The 12,477-nt window shown below is 49.7% G+C and overlaps 1 protein-coding gene across 2 annotated transcripts in view; it reads right to left on the bottom strand.

Annotated features, from left to right (window-relative positions):
* LOC146175463 (cytochrome P450 2U1-like) overlaps positions 1-8,842 on the bottom strand; it is a 32,289-nt gene extending 23,447 nt beyond the window's left edge. Inside the window, exons 1-4 of one of the 2 annotated variants that reach the window (XM_084581839.1) lie at positions 8,194-8,842; positions 5,418-5,795; positions 3,875-4,388; positions 874-1,073 (exon numbers count right to left, since the gene is read on the bottom strand). In XM_084581839.1, coding sequence (XP_084437965.1) covers positions 874-1,073; positions 3,875-4,388; positions 5,418-5,754 — 1,051 coding nt within the window. In that variant the 5' untranslated portion in view covers positions 5,755-5,795; positions 8,194-8,842. The remainder of the gene's footprint in view (positions 1-873; positions 1,074-3,874; positions 4,389-5,417; positions 5,796-8,193) is intronic. The other variant, XM_084581840.1, reaches the window with a different exon arrangement.
* Positions 8,843-12,477: the final 3,635 nt, after the last annotated feature.

The raw sequence follows: 12,477 nt of genomic DNA, 5'->3' as shown, positions 1-12,477 counted from the left end.
GCAGTAGTAAACTAAAAATAATCACACATGAAATAAGTCATGACCAAAGCAAAAAAAAAAAAAGAAAGAAAAGTCAACAGCACACTTACAAGCGCTCATTCAGCAATTCAGATAACAGACAGGACAATAACTCGTGGTTATTTGCAGATACAATATGATTGGTCAGTTCATTACAATCTCGTGCTGTGTTGATAAAAAAAAAAAGGAATACTTCATGCAGGCTTTTGAAAATCCTTTTCCTTCTACGGGCTTGGAATTCTTGTTGAGCGTGTTTGGGATGTGGACTCTTTTACATACTATTACTTGTTAATCAGAACTAGATTATTTATGATGGAATAGAAAAAAGTTAAGCATTTATTCTTCCGCTTTAACAGTACATGTTTAAGGTGCCTGCGAAGACGGACTTTGCCGGGCATGAGGCGGGCCTAGTCGGGAAGCACGAAGCCAGTTCGGACCTGCTTCATGTCAGCGTGGGCCAGGGCTGAGCTCGGGCTTCAAACAGTGGGGCTGGGCTGGGGCCGTAGAATCAGGCTCATGCAGTGCTCTAGTGCAAAGTGCAAAGTGCCTCATGCCCGCTCTCCCCTCGGAGCCAACCTTTTCCCCTCCACATTCACCGTCGCTCTCTCGCTCTCCCCTTCACCTTTGCTCCTCTTTCTACCCTTGGAAAAAAAAAAAAAGAGGTTTTGTTTTGTTGGTTTATAGAGTTTAACATCCCAAAGTGACTCAGGCTATGAGAGACACACCGAAAAAAAAAAAAAGTGGGAGGGTGCGCGAAGTGGTGACGTCTAGGAGATATAGGTAGAACTAGACCAAGGCAGTAACGCTTTGAGAGAGCCCCAAATTCACAGCAGCATAAGAAAAGATGAAAAGTACTGGTGAAGGTGCTCTTGTGCAGCGTCCCTTCCTCCATGGCCCTGCGACGCTCGTCCAGGTACACGTCCATGTAGTCCCTGAGGCGGGACTCATCCAGGCTGGGCTCGTGCTCGGCGATCTGCCTTTCCAGGAAGTCGTCCAGCTCGCGTTTGACCCGCTGCAACTCCGAGAAGCCCGGGCTCAGTTCCACCGGCGAGGCGCTGCGATCCCGGCCCAATCGCATTATTACAACGGAGGGTGTCATTCTTAATCCCTTCGCCAAGATATCGTGCATTGTAGTCTGCAAGAAACGACGTGATCGTACTTAGTAGGATCTTTGCTTTCAGTAAGAAAGGATTCCACGCCTCTCTCCGGCTACGCCCATTGCTTGCGCGGGAAGAAAAGACGCATGTATTGGTGAGAAATGCTGACGAAAAAAAAAAAAAAAAAAGCACTTCTTGTATTCCGCAACTGGATCCAAATCCGCCACTATGAGAACAATAAAGGCTCCCTGATCTCCTATGGGGGTGATTGGCGGGGTAACGCTGTCTCATAGATACGCTGACAAAATGTTTTTATTTCCCGGCGATTTACTTGCAAAAATGGCCTATGGCGGCAGCATCTGTCTTTTTTTTTTTTTTTCACCTCCTCCATGGCTCACAAAAGGCACGTTTACATGGAAAAGAGCATGAATGTCATTATAGCGTAATCTATTAATACTAAACCGAATCAAATTGTCCTCAGTGCCCCATTAATGAGTCACGTGAACCACTGATTGTAAAAAGATCAGGTGACTCGAACATGGCCATGCGGCGTGCAGCACAACTTTAATGTGGAAGGGACTCCGCTAAACCCTTCACTTCGTTATTTTACAATCGGAAACGGAAAATATAGTCATTTTGCAGCACCTTAAGAAGCGAGTGCTTGTAACACTGGCTTTGGGAGCGCAGGCAATGCAGAAGGGAGATGAGGGCAGGCCGCTGTCCTCAGGGGTTCTCACCGAAGGCTCCAACGTGGTCGGCGCGCGCGACAGGTGGGAACTTTTGGATAGCCATACTCTCCAGTCTCCGGGATGCGCAAACCGTCGCTCTTGGAAACCACAAAAGTGACTGCAAACGTGAGCCGGGGTTCTCCTAATGCTTCAGCACGACAGTTTTTACTCTTCCCAATTTCGGTCCGATTGTAGGGAACAGGACGACGCCATACAAGTGCATGCGGCAAAACTTGCGACAACAGCGAGCTCCTCCGGTTCGCGTTATAGAACAAATGCGGAGGTTGCGTGCATGAGATGTTCTTTGCATGTTCTTTGAATGTTATTTGGTTGTTCTTTGAACAAGGCCGTTTAAATAAAATCAGTTTGACACCACTGCAGCGTCGTAAGCACTACGCTTTGTGAGGTGCGGTGGAGCACGAAGTAAAGAGCAGGAAAAGGCAGGGTGCGTGGCATTCGACAAGAAGGCAGCGTAGACTGATGCATGGCGAGTTGGTACGACATTCTAGGAAAAAAGCAGCGCACCAACACTGAAGAAGGCAGTGATTTGAGATTCCGCTCTAGGCCGGTGAATTTGGTGAGCTCTGGCATACAGACGAGAAACTGCGTGATTCGTGTCTTGGTGTGTCAACACGAACGACTCTAAGGCAATGCACATCGATTATGTTGCGTCGACGGCGCAGCAGCAGAAGCTCGACAAATTGTTTCTGCGGTTGTGAGACATATGGCAAACACGTGATTAGGCGGCGACGTTTCACTAGCCAAGCCAAAGTCGCTTCCTCAAAGAATTTGGTCTAGCGATCCTCCTCTCCACCTCGTTAAACCAGCACGCTACCAACTCCTCCTTTCTTCCCTGCCTCGAGGTAATATAACGACGAGCATTACTTCGCTGCCTGTCCATCCCCTATCTGGCAATGCGGAATATTACGCGAGATAATAACAGATTTGCGCTGTAAAAGATATCAGCCACATTCATCGCGAATGGTCCGCAATGAACAGACGGCATAACCGATCCAAACCAAACCGCGAAGCTTGCATCGAAGCAACTTTCTGCCGAAATTCAAACTAGGAACGAGAATTAACATGAAAGGCCACTGTGTTCATCCAGTAACATAAACAGAAGATATGTTAGCAATCATTCGAGGAAGCGGATATATAGTTCGCTTGTTATTTCACTACGTGGCGCATGACAAGGAACTAACGGCTGTAATCTGTTTTCGCTATAAAGAAAACACTATCAAGTGTTGAATAAGACAAGCTACCACAGCAGCGTAGCGTATAGACACTTCAAAATTCGTGTTCAGTCATCCAAAAGTGGCTAAATTTTCGTCTTTTCCAGAGATGTCCACTACTTAAATGCTCAGCCGTTTTGAAGCGAGCAAAGCGCAGTGAATCGAGACGCTGCTTGTCTTTGGCATGTCCGGGACATCACCCAGAGAACATAAGTCATGTGGAAAAATTGAGGGCATTATCTGTGCGATAAATATACAGAAAAAAAAAAGACTTTTCCTATATATTTCAATGTTAGGGGGGTTAGCTAGCAGCTTTACCGAAATTCCTGATAATGATTCATGACGGTGACGACTGACACGTGTGACCGCGAAGCTGTCAGACGGCAATGAGGGACTGAGAAAGGGCATAAACACTTCCACTTTGGAATTTGGGCCAGGATAAATAGCGCGAGTCGTCGCTTCTTCAAAGTAGCAGAAAGCTACGGCGTAAAAGAGACAAGCTCAGCAAAACTGCGATTACGAAACCAAGTTCCCATGTTCGTATAATGCAGAATTCGTGTACTTACGGCACGACAGACAGGATCCTTTTTTGACACAACTGAGATAATTCCTCCTCTAGGGCTTTTCACTTCCGGTTCCGCTAGACACCAGCCACGTTGGACTGAATCTTGGCGAGAGGCACAGCAAAACCCACGCGAGCATCAACAGCGCTTAGAGCGAGCACAGAGAGTTGGCAAGCACCCACTCATCCTTCACGACTATACAAGTGAACACGCGACTTCATCCCTCGTTCACTCACCACGTCCACAGCTGCGGCAAGATGTCGTTGTTGAACAGTGGCGTCACCCTCGCTACTAGACGCACCAGACGAGCCAGGTCTCTTTCCTCTCCAACCTCCTCCTTGGTAGTTGCGTCAACGTCGGCTTTTCTCGCGTCGTCTGCTAGTGGCGGAGTTCCGTCTGCCTCTGGCGACGGCGGTTCTCCGCCATCTTTCTCGCCACTCTTGACGTCACCGGCGGTGTTGTCGCCCTCGACAACGCCGTCTTCCTTGAGACATGCGTCTTGGTCGCTGGCGCCCTCGTCGTAGTCGACGTCAAACAGGAGACCAGCCATAGTGGCGACAACGGCCTCGAAGATCAGCGGCTCCGGGTCGAAAGGCCGGCCTTCCTGCGCGGCCACTCGACCGACGAGCCGGTAGGCTGCCTCCTGGACCCGGTCGAGCACGCTCAGCTTGCCGAAGCAGAAGTCACGCAGCGTGTGCAGCACGAAGCGCCGGTGCTCAGTCCACTCGTGACCCTCGCTTTCAGAGATCCCTATAACACACGCGAGCATGCGCCAATTAGAGGCTACCGGTATCTGAACAAACAAAGAACGGCCCCTATATTGCTCGCGTTTCCTCGCGGAATACGAAATGATCAGGTGTTTGGGGTTATGCACAACACAGTAACAAGGCAGAGCTGAAAACGTGCAGCCCACCACCGAAAACTGCCTGCCCAAATCACGGCCGGCGTATGTTCTGTGTTCTCTCTACGCAGGTCGACACTGGGCCCGCCGCATATAATCACGTTCATCATCGTCATCAGCCAGGCTATGGTCAGTGCAGGCAAATACCAATGAGTCGTGTCACGTGGCAGGTGCGGCAACCAAGTCTCAACGATGTCTCTGTCGAACACTCTCGACTTCGCCTGCCTTCGCTCGCCATCTATTCTGCCACGTTTAGCCGGCCACAGTAATTTCTCTTCTATAATAAAGGACCCGCAAAAGGATAATTTTACAATGTCAGAGAGTACTAAGAACTCGACGCCATCTCGCGTCATATATCGTTTCTTCAAATTCACCCCCACCCAATACACCAACAGAGATCGGAATTCATGGTCCCTCATCAATTCCATTCGTTGTTAAACAGAGGAATGAGCTGAATGAGTTAAGAATCAGCTTCTTGAGTGTTCTTTCTTTGTAATGGTGCACGTTAGACAGCAGCATGCACGGATCACCTCTTATTCAGTTATATGACCACTGAAAGATTCATAACAATTTCCTCCTTCGTCCTCTTTCGGTTCAACAATGATCACGAAGTGAGATGTCGGTTTACTGCACCTCAAGAGCAAGCATGACAAAACGACGTACCAGCAGTTATATTACATTTTATTTCATGACTCGTGCGGTTTAATCAAATCAGTGACCGTTCGGTTGACAAAACATAATGAGAAAACAAAATATAAATTGTTTAACGGCATTCGCAGGCGAATACCACATGGTGATTCGTGTATTCTAAAGCATCATTAAAAAAAAAAGAACACACTACTGAGGTTATGTGCGCTTACTCTTTTAGGTACACTTACCTTGGTGGTCCAGGAGGAAGCCCATCGCAGTGGAGTCCCTCGGCCGCCCGACAAAGCAGTCTCCCAGCTTGACGTAGGCTTCGCGAATGGCCGAGTACGAGCCCAGGTGAATGTAGTCCTTCCCGAGAAGGCGGAACATGAACACGGGGCCATATTCTTCAGCCAGTGCATCCAACTGTTCAAGAGGCTTAAGGCCCAATGAGTAGCCGATTAAAGGTAGTCCCTGTGGTCCCGGTGGCAAATCAGCATCGTCGCGCCTCGGCTGACGAGATCTGTCTAGGAGCCAGCGGAACACGAGCAAGGCTACGCCCGAGGCGGCTACCAGGAGTAGCCACATCGGGGATCACTATTCTTTGCGCCGCGCGCTACCCGGGTAACCTGGAAAGAAAGGCGCGTTACCAGAAGTCATTTTAATGCGATAGGCCTCGTAGGAAAAAAAAAACGTCGGTCTTAAAATTCGTTCTTTCACTGGAAGGAAGGGACGTCACCAGACCTTCCCTCACAAATGTAAGTTTCGATGTATCTTCACTGCGCCCGCGTGCGTCACCACCTAAAAACACCTTTATAGGCAACCTGCAATGAAGTTTGCTGGGTCGATTGCCGCGCCGTAACTCATATCCTAGCGAGAAGAGAAAGTACTTCTGAGGCGGCTTTTTAGGGCGTTTTCACATCGCCTGCATGAGCTTACAGGGATCAGATTGCACGCTCTGTCGGAGCTTTGCATGGCGTGTGTCACATAAGTGAGCTACATCGAGAGCGCCTGGGCAAGGACGTTATCTGTCACACGCGTATCTATAATGCTGCTGAATACGTTCGGTCGTTTATCACGAACCAAGCGGCTAACAGCAGCATTTTTGAGGCACGCTGCGGTACAATTGCAGCGCTATACCCATATGCAGTGCAGGTTCCCTATAGAAACATTTAACCACCAGCTAGATGATCCGAAGAGATGCCTGTGCAGATGAATGTTTTGAGGTCCTCGAACGCAACCGCGAAATAATTACATAAAAATCGATGTAAAACGTTCGCTGCTTCTAATGCTATCGCACTGTCAGCACGTGCATTAGAGCTAGAAGAAGAAGGAGCGCAATGGGACGAAGGAGACGGTGTTGACGTCGTAGCCAGGTGCTGGTGCCCGGCAGAGGACGGATGCATAGGTAGGTCTGACCTCATTCTGGCTAGGACCCTCAGGGAGTTGTTGCTGCGCTGCTATGCGCACCACGTCCCGCACGACTTCCGACAGCGATGTAATATATAGAAGTCGCGCTGGAAGGCAGCTGGAGGGTTTGTAGTTCCTTCCTGACGATCGACCTGATTAGGTCACGTAAAGCGGCCACATCGCTCCCTAGCGACACCGAAGAAACCGCAGGGCCAAGCGTGCTCTCATGCCGATTGTATTGCCGGGCTCGTTGCAAGAGCGTTGTTTCCTTGGTGGTCGCCTCAGTGAGGAATTCGGCAACAGCACGCGGTGGACTGCGCACAAGACCGGCAAAAAGCTTCTGCTTGACCCCACGCATGAGATGGCGAAGCTTCTTCTCCTCCGCCATGGAGGGGTCGGCACGTTTGAAGAGGCGCGTCATGTCCTCCACATACATGCGGACGCTTTCGTTGGTGCGCTGGATGCGGGAGTGAAGCGCAGCTTCCGCTTTCTCCCGGCGGTCTGCGTTGGGGAATGTAGCTAGGAGATTTAGGCGAAATGTCTCCCAGGTGGACAGGTTGTTCTCGTGGTTCTCGAACCATGTCCTAGCGGAGTCTTCAAGCGCAAAAAAACACGTTATGGAGCTTACGGTCGTCGCTCCAGCCGTTGTAGCGGGCGACCGGCCCGCTCAAAGGTGTCCAGCCAGTCCTCCACATCTTTGTATACATCACCTTGAAAAGATGGCGGTGTTCACGGCGTGTGGTAGAGGATGGGCGCCGAGGACCTACTATCCGTGGCCATTTCCGGTGGGACCGTCGGTCGAGGCTGCGTCGTCCTCGTCGGGGTGGTAAGAGGTCCGAATTCAGGTGACTGGCCGCGGAGACGGCGGCTAGGGTGCTGATGAACCGGTGTGAGCTCCATGTTCTTATCTCGTAGGCGTACGCAGGTCGGGAAGCGTATACCCAACACCTCCACCAGGTTTGTAACAGTTGTTACACAGAAACAACTACTGTGGCAGCTGAGCGAGAGCACCGAGACCGCTGAACCAGCGAACGAGAGTACCAGGAACGGGCCTACACTTCAACGTCGTCTCCTTCGTCCCATTGCGCTCCTTCTTCTTCTAGTTCTAATGCACGTGTCACTATATATATATCCCGTAAGTTCTCTTTCCGCATGAAGGACTCTGCAGGCTAGCTTATAGACTCATCCTTCGTGCGCCCTTATCAGGAAAAATGACGTGTGCCTAATGGTGATGACAGGTGACGTCGATGTGAAGCTCCAGAAACAACGTTAGACGGCAGTTGCCGGCACAGACTCACGCTATCAATTTCGTCCCTTCGAATGACCCATTGATGCCTGATAGAAATGACAGGAAAGAAACGAAACGATTTCAACACTCGCTGCACCTGAAAACTGTAGTTATGTTGGAAAAAACAGACGCATTCCACACCGTGTATTTATAACTATTCATTCCGACACGTGGGTGATGACACCCAGCGCTTTGGCTAGACCAAACACCTAGCACAGTTTAATATAAAAATTTCTATTTCTCCGGCTCTTTCCATCACGTGCGATTAGCGCTCGGCTCTCCATAATACACCACGTTCAAGTCCTGAGACGCATTAAGAAATCTCTTACCGGCGATCCAGTTTAGCCGCAAAACCAGCAGGGGGTAGAACTCGGCGCAGTGCGAATCACCTTTTTACTGTCACGGAGACGGCGACACAGCGACGCATGCTGCACCGACTTCCGTCATCATCATGACTTACAGTTTTAGAAGGATCCAGCACTGGCAATTGCAGTTTCCTTGGGTGAGCAATCTCAACTTGTGACGCCAAGAATCCTTGCTGCGGCCGCAGCGCCACGTTTTTTTTTAGAAAAGACACGTCACTGGGCCAAACTGCGTGCGCACGTTCAGGCCAAACCACGGCGCGCGTTGTCAAAGCCGACTTGGCGCCGAACTACTATTCATACGTACTGTCTGTCGGCGGCGGCCATGGACACTCTCATTTCGCACAATCAGACTAGACGCAGCGGCATCCTCAGTCTCCACTGACCTGAGAAGACGCGCCGGGCTAACGACGTCTCGAGCTCGCATCGAGGGGTGTATCAGTCTGGCCACCAACAACCGTGCGACAGCAGTCGTCTCACGCTCGCAACAGCAGCGCACCGCGTTTGAAACTCGCGACCCGCAGGCATGCACTCAGAAAAAGAAAAAAAGAAGAGAAGTCTCCCAGACCCCGGTGTGAGCTTGAAGGCGAGAAAGCAAGGTTCGCTACTGCAGCGCCGGCGTCACCGTCGTAATTGCTTTTGTGGTTGCCAGTTTGTCATCCTCCTCCCTCGACTCACCGCTCTAAATCTATCTCACAAGTGGTTACTTTTGAATGTGCCAGATTGTCGCGCCATCTATGAACTAAAACTCTTAAAGTTTGAAGGTATAATGCTTGTATTGGCGAAACACTGTACTCATATCTATTCTACAGATGGCGCCTCATTTTTCAGAATTTGCCTCGATAGATACTGAAATATTGGGTATTGGATATTGCTGGATTGTGATGCAGTAACTGAGATTTAATCATTACACTCGCATCGGGCAGCGTCGTGTGGCGTCCGTGCTCCTGGTCGGTTTGCAGCAGGGGTTAGAACCTCTCTCACTCTCCGCACATAGCTCTGCTATTTTTTCACCATGAGCAGGGGGCGCGCAGGCTGAGAGAGGAGGGCAAGGGCAGCTGTCAGGATTCTGAAGCCGCGGCCGCAAACGAGTTCCTGCCTCGTGTTTCTGTTTGGCTCTCGGGGACAAGAGGTGTACCGGCGGTCGGCTGGCAGACTTCCAGAGCTGAGGACCAGGTCCTTCCGGACTTAGAGGCATGCGAGCGACGGCGGCTTCGAAGATGGAGAAGCAACGGCAAGGCGGCAGAGAAATGCAAAAAGACGTCAGCCGAGCGCACCTCGGTGCTTCGCCGAAAAGTCGCGACCGTCTGAAACGTTTGGAAATAGAAGAGGCCATGGCGCACGCCGACCGTGGTGCGTGTGGCGTGGTTATAAATCACCGGGTTTGTTTGCGTGGTTAACGGCTGCTGCTAACGTGGCGTGCGAGGTAAATGACTGTGAGGATAATTAGTGCTTTTTTTTTTTTTTTTTGTCAGGCATCAGCCGTTGGAACCGTTGGAGGACGTTGTCATTCTTCCACGAAATTCTTCCAAGACATGCCGCAGTGGCTCAGATGTTAGCGAGCTACAGGTTGCAAAGTTCGACCTCTTCGCGGACTTTGCGACATCGCCCCATGATCAAGATCCCCTGGCGGTCGAACTTATTCCAGAGACAAGGCTCAGCAGTTAGGGCGCTCTACTGCAGAATTCAACGGCGCTCGTTTCATTCGGGCCGCGGCGGCCGCTTTTTCGAAAAATAAAAGCCAGGGTTGACTCCGCATAAACCTATTAAGATGTGCGAATCGGCCTGGTTTTGCTTGGCGGTCTAGCATTAAGAAACTGGCACAGTGATGTCAGCGCACGTAAATGTTCCTCAGTGCTGGAAGTTATTGCGTAGCCCTTCCCTACGGTACTTCTTTCATTTCACTCCCACCTTCCTCCCTTCCCGTACGGCGTGGATTAGGTGTCCAGCGGTATGCGTAAAACACACTGCTCCTTTCCTTTGCAATTTACGCAGAGTTTACAAGGCACCATTTGTACTGTGCATGCCAGTGCACGTTGAAGAACGCCAGGTGGTGGAGATTTCCGGAGTCCTCTACTACGGCGTTCTTCATCGGCTGAGTCACTTCGCGACGTAAACCCTACAAAATAAACCAACCAAATCAAAATAAAAGAGTTTACTTGGTTTATTTCTGGTGAAAAAAAGCGCAGCCTCTACCTCACTCTTCGGTAGACACCAGAGCGAAGTGGACATGCAAATATTTTACGATTCTGGTTTGATTTATGAGATTTAAAGTTCCAAAGCTACTCAGTCTATGAGATGCCGTATAGTGGAGGGCTTCGGAAATTTGGACACCTGGGGTTTTATAACGTGCACTAAAAGAAAGGCGCCCGCGTACTGCGGTGTGAGAACACAGAAAAGAACCCAAGGTGGTCGATATTTCCGGAACCTTCCTCTACGGCATCTCTCATAGTCTGTGTCGATGTAGGAACTTAGACCAACCAATCAATGGCTGGCCACACGAGCTCAGCGGTCGGCGAAGTTCGATTGGGTCTTTACCTAGTGATTACATCTGCTTCGATTTTTGATGCGAAAGCATTAATACTAGTATATATTTCGGCGGGGTCATGTATAAAGAACGTGTCCGCAGCCGTCGTGTCATTCTTAGAAGAATTAGTATTAAACGTATGCTTGTGATCGATAGAGGATGATCTGAGGATGCTGCAGAAAAAATTATCAATAGGATGATTAGTTAGTTAATTAGAGCCAAGAATGTAAAACTAAAATCAATCAGATGTCGAAATAGCCATATGATTAATGTCGACGTCCAAGCGATGTGACGTCACGACAACCGGAAGTGGATGTTTCAGACTTAATGACCGAAATAAATGTGTAATCGTGATCAGAAGTGTAATGAGTGTCAATAAATCAAAATGTTCTGAGAGCACTACACAATTTGCAGTGGAGAAATGCGAAAGCCTGAGCGTTGCTGCTACACGTGATCGCGCGCCCCTTGTCGAAAACAGCCAGGGTTCCGTTGAACGCATCTAAGTTCGCCGGCGTTACATGGGGATATAAAACGAACTGCACTAATGGCACCCGACTCTGGACACCTCCACAAAACGAGGGCGTCACCCTCGTCAACATTACACGCGCATCGGCAGTGTACAGAACAGCACCACTCCCGATCTCACACTCACGAAAAACAGCACACAATGCACTGGACAAACACCCAAACTTCTCTCGGTAGCGATCACTATATAATTGAGACCTCTCTTTCACTAGCCTCCATAACACCCCGTGTAAAGCGGAAACTCAAAATCACCAACTGGGATCGCTTTCGCGATCTTCGTACCGCGGCCGCAACGCAAATAGACCACCGACTAACCTCAACAAAGACGTAAACATGGCCACATCAGAATTGCCGTGCACGCAAAACTCGGAGGTGACTGACAGCCTTCACATGTGGGAAGCCCACTCAAGCTTACAGAAACTATGGCTTAAAAACAAACGCAATCGCGCCCTGAAGCTACGCATCTCCGCTCTCATAAGAAAAATGGAGACGCACGCGGCACAGCTCAGTCATCAGCAATGGGGTCAAGAATGTGACCGCCTCGCTGGAAACCTAGGACTTAAGGACAACGTGGAGATTTCTACGACGCCTTCTTGAACCAGATCACGCCAAGAATGTACGGCAACGAAATTTGACTCGTCTTATCTATGGCGAAAACATGGACAACGACAAAATTATTCAACCCTTAAAATATATATACCTCACAACCACACCAAAGACACCCTTACCACAGTGCACTGGAACCCAAAATCGAGAACTAGACGAAGACATCACAAAGTGTGAAGTCAGAGCAGCTATGCTCCGACTGCGCACTACGTCTGCTCCAGGTGCCGACCAGATCACAAAACACTCAGAAACCTTGACGAGAACTCAATCCAAGCAATAACGGAACTCTTTAACAAACACTGGCAAGAGGGAACGCTTCCCTCAGAGTGGACTCACGCTCAGGTTACCTTTATTCCTAAAACCGGCAAACCGCTCACTCTATCGAACCGTATACCCATCTCGCTAACTTCATGACTTGGTAAACGTTTTGAACACGTTGTCTTGAATCAGCTACATACACACATGCAAACCCGCGACCTTTTTACTCACACAATACTGGGTTTCCGCCGCCACCTATGCAGCCAAGATGTCATGCTACAGATATTCGAAGACACCCTCCATCCGACACTGCAAACGCACGAGAGAATTGTTGG

This window comes from Amblyomma maculatum, chromosome 10 (genome assembly GCF_055883805.1).
Source record: "Amblyomma maculatum isolate TAMU_Amacu chromosome 10, ASM5588380v1, whole genome shotgun sequence".
Lineage (NCBI taxonomy): Eukaryota > Metazoa > Arthropoda > Arachnida > Ixodida > Ixodidae > Amblyomma > Amblyomma maculatum.
Note: the sequence above shows the minus strand (reverse complement) of the source record. Positions and strands in the feature narration are given on the sequence as shown.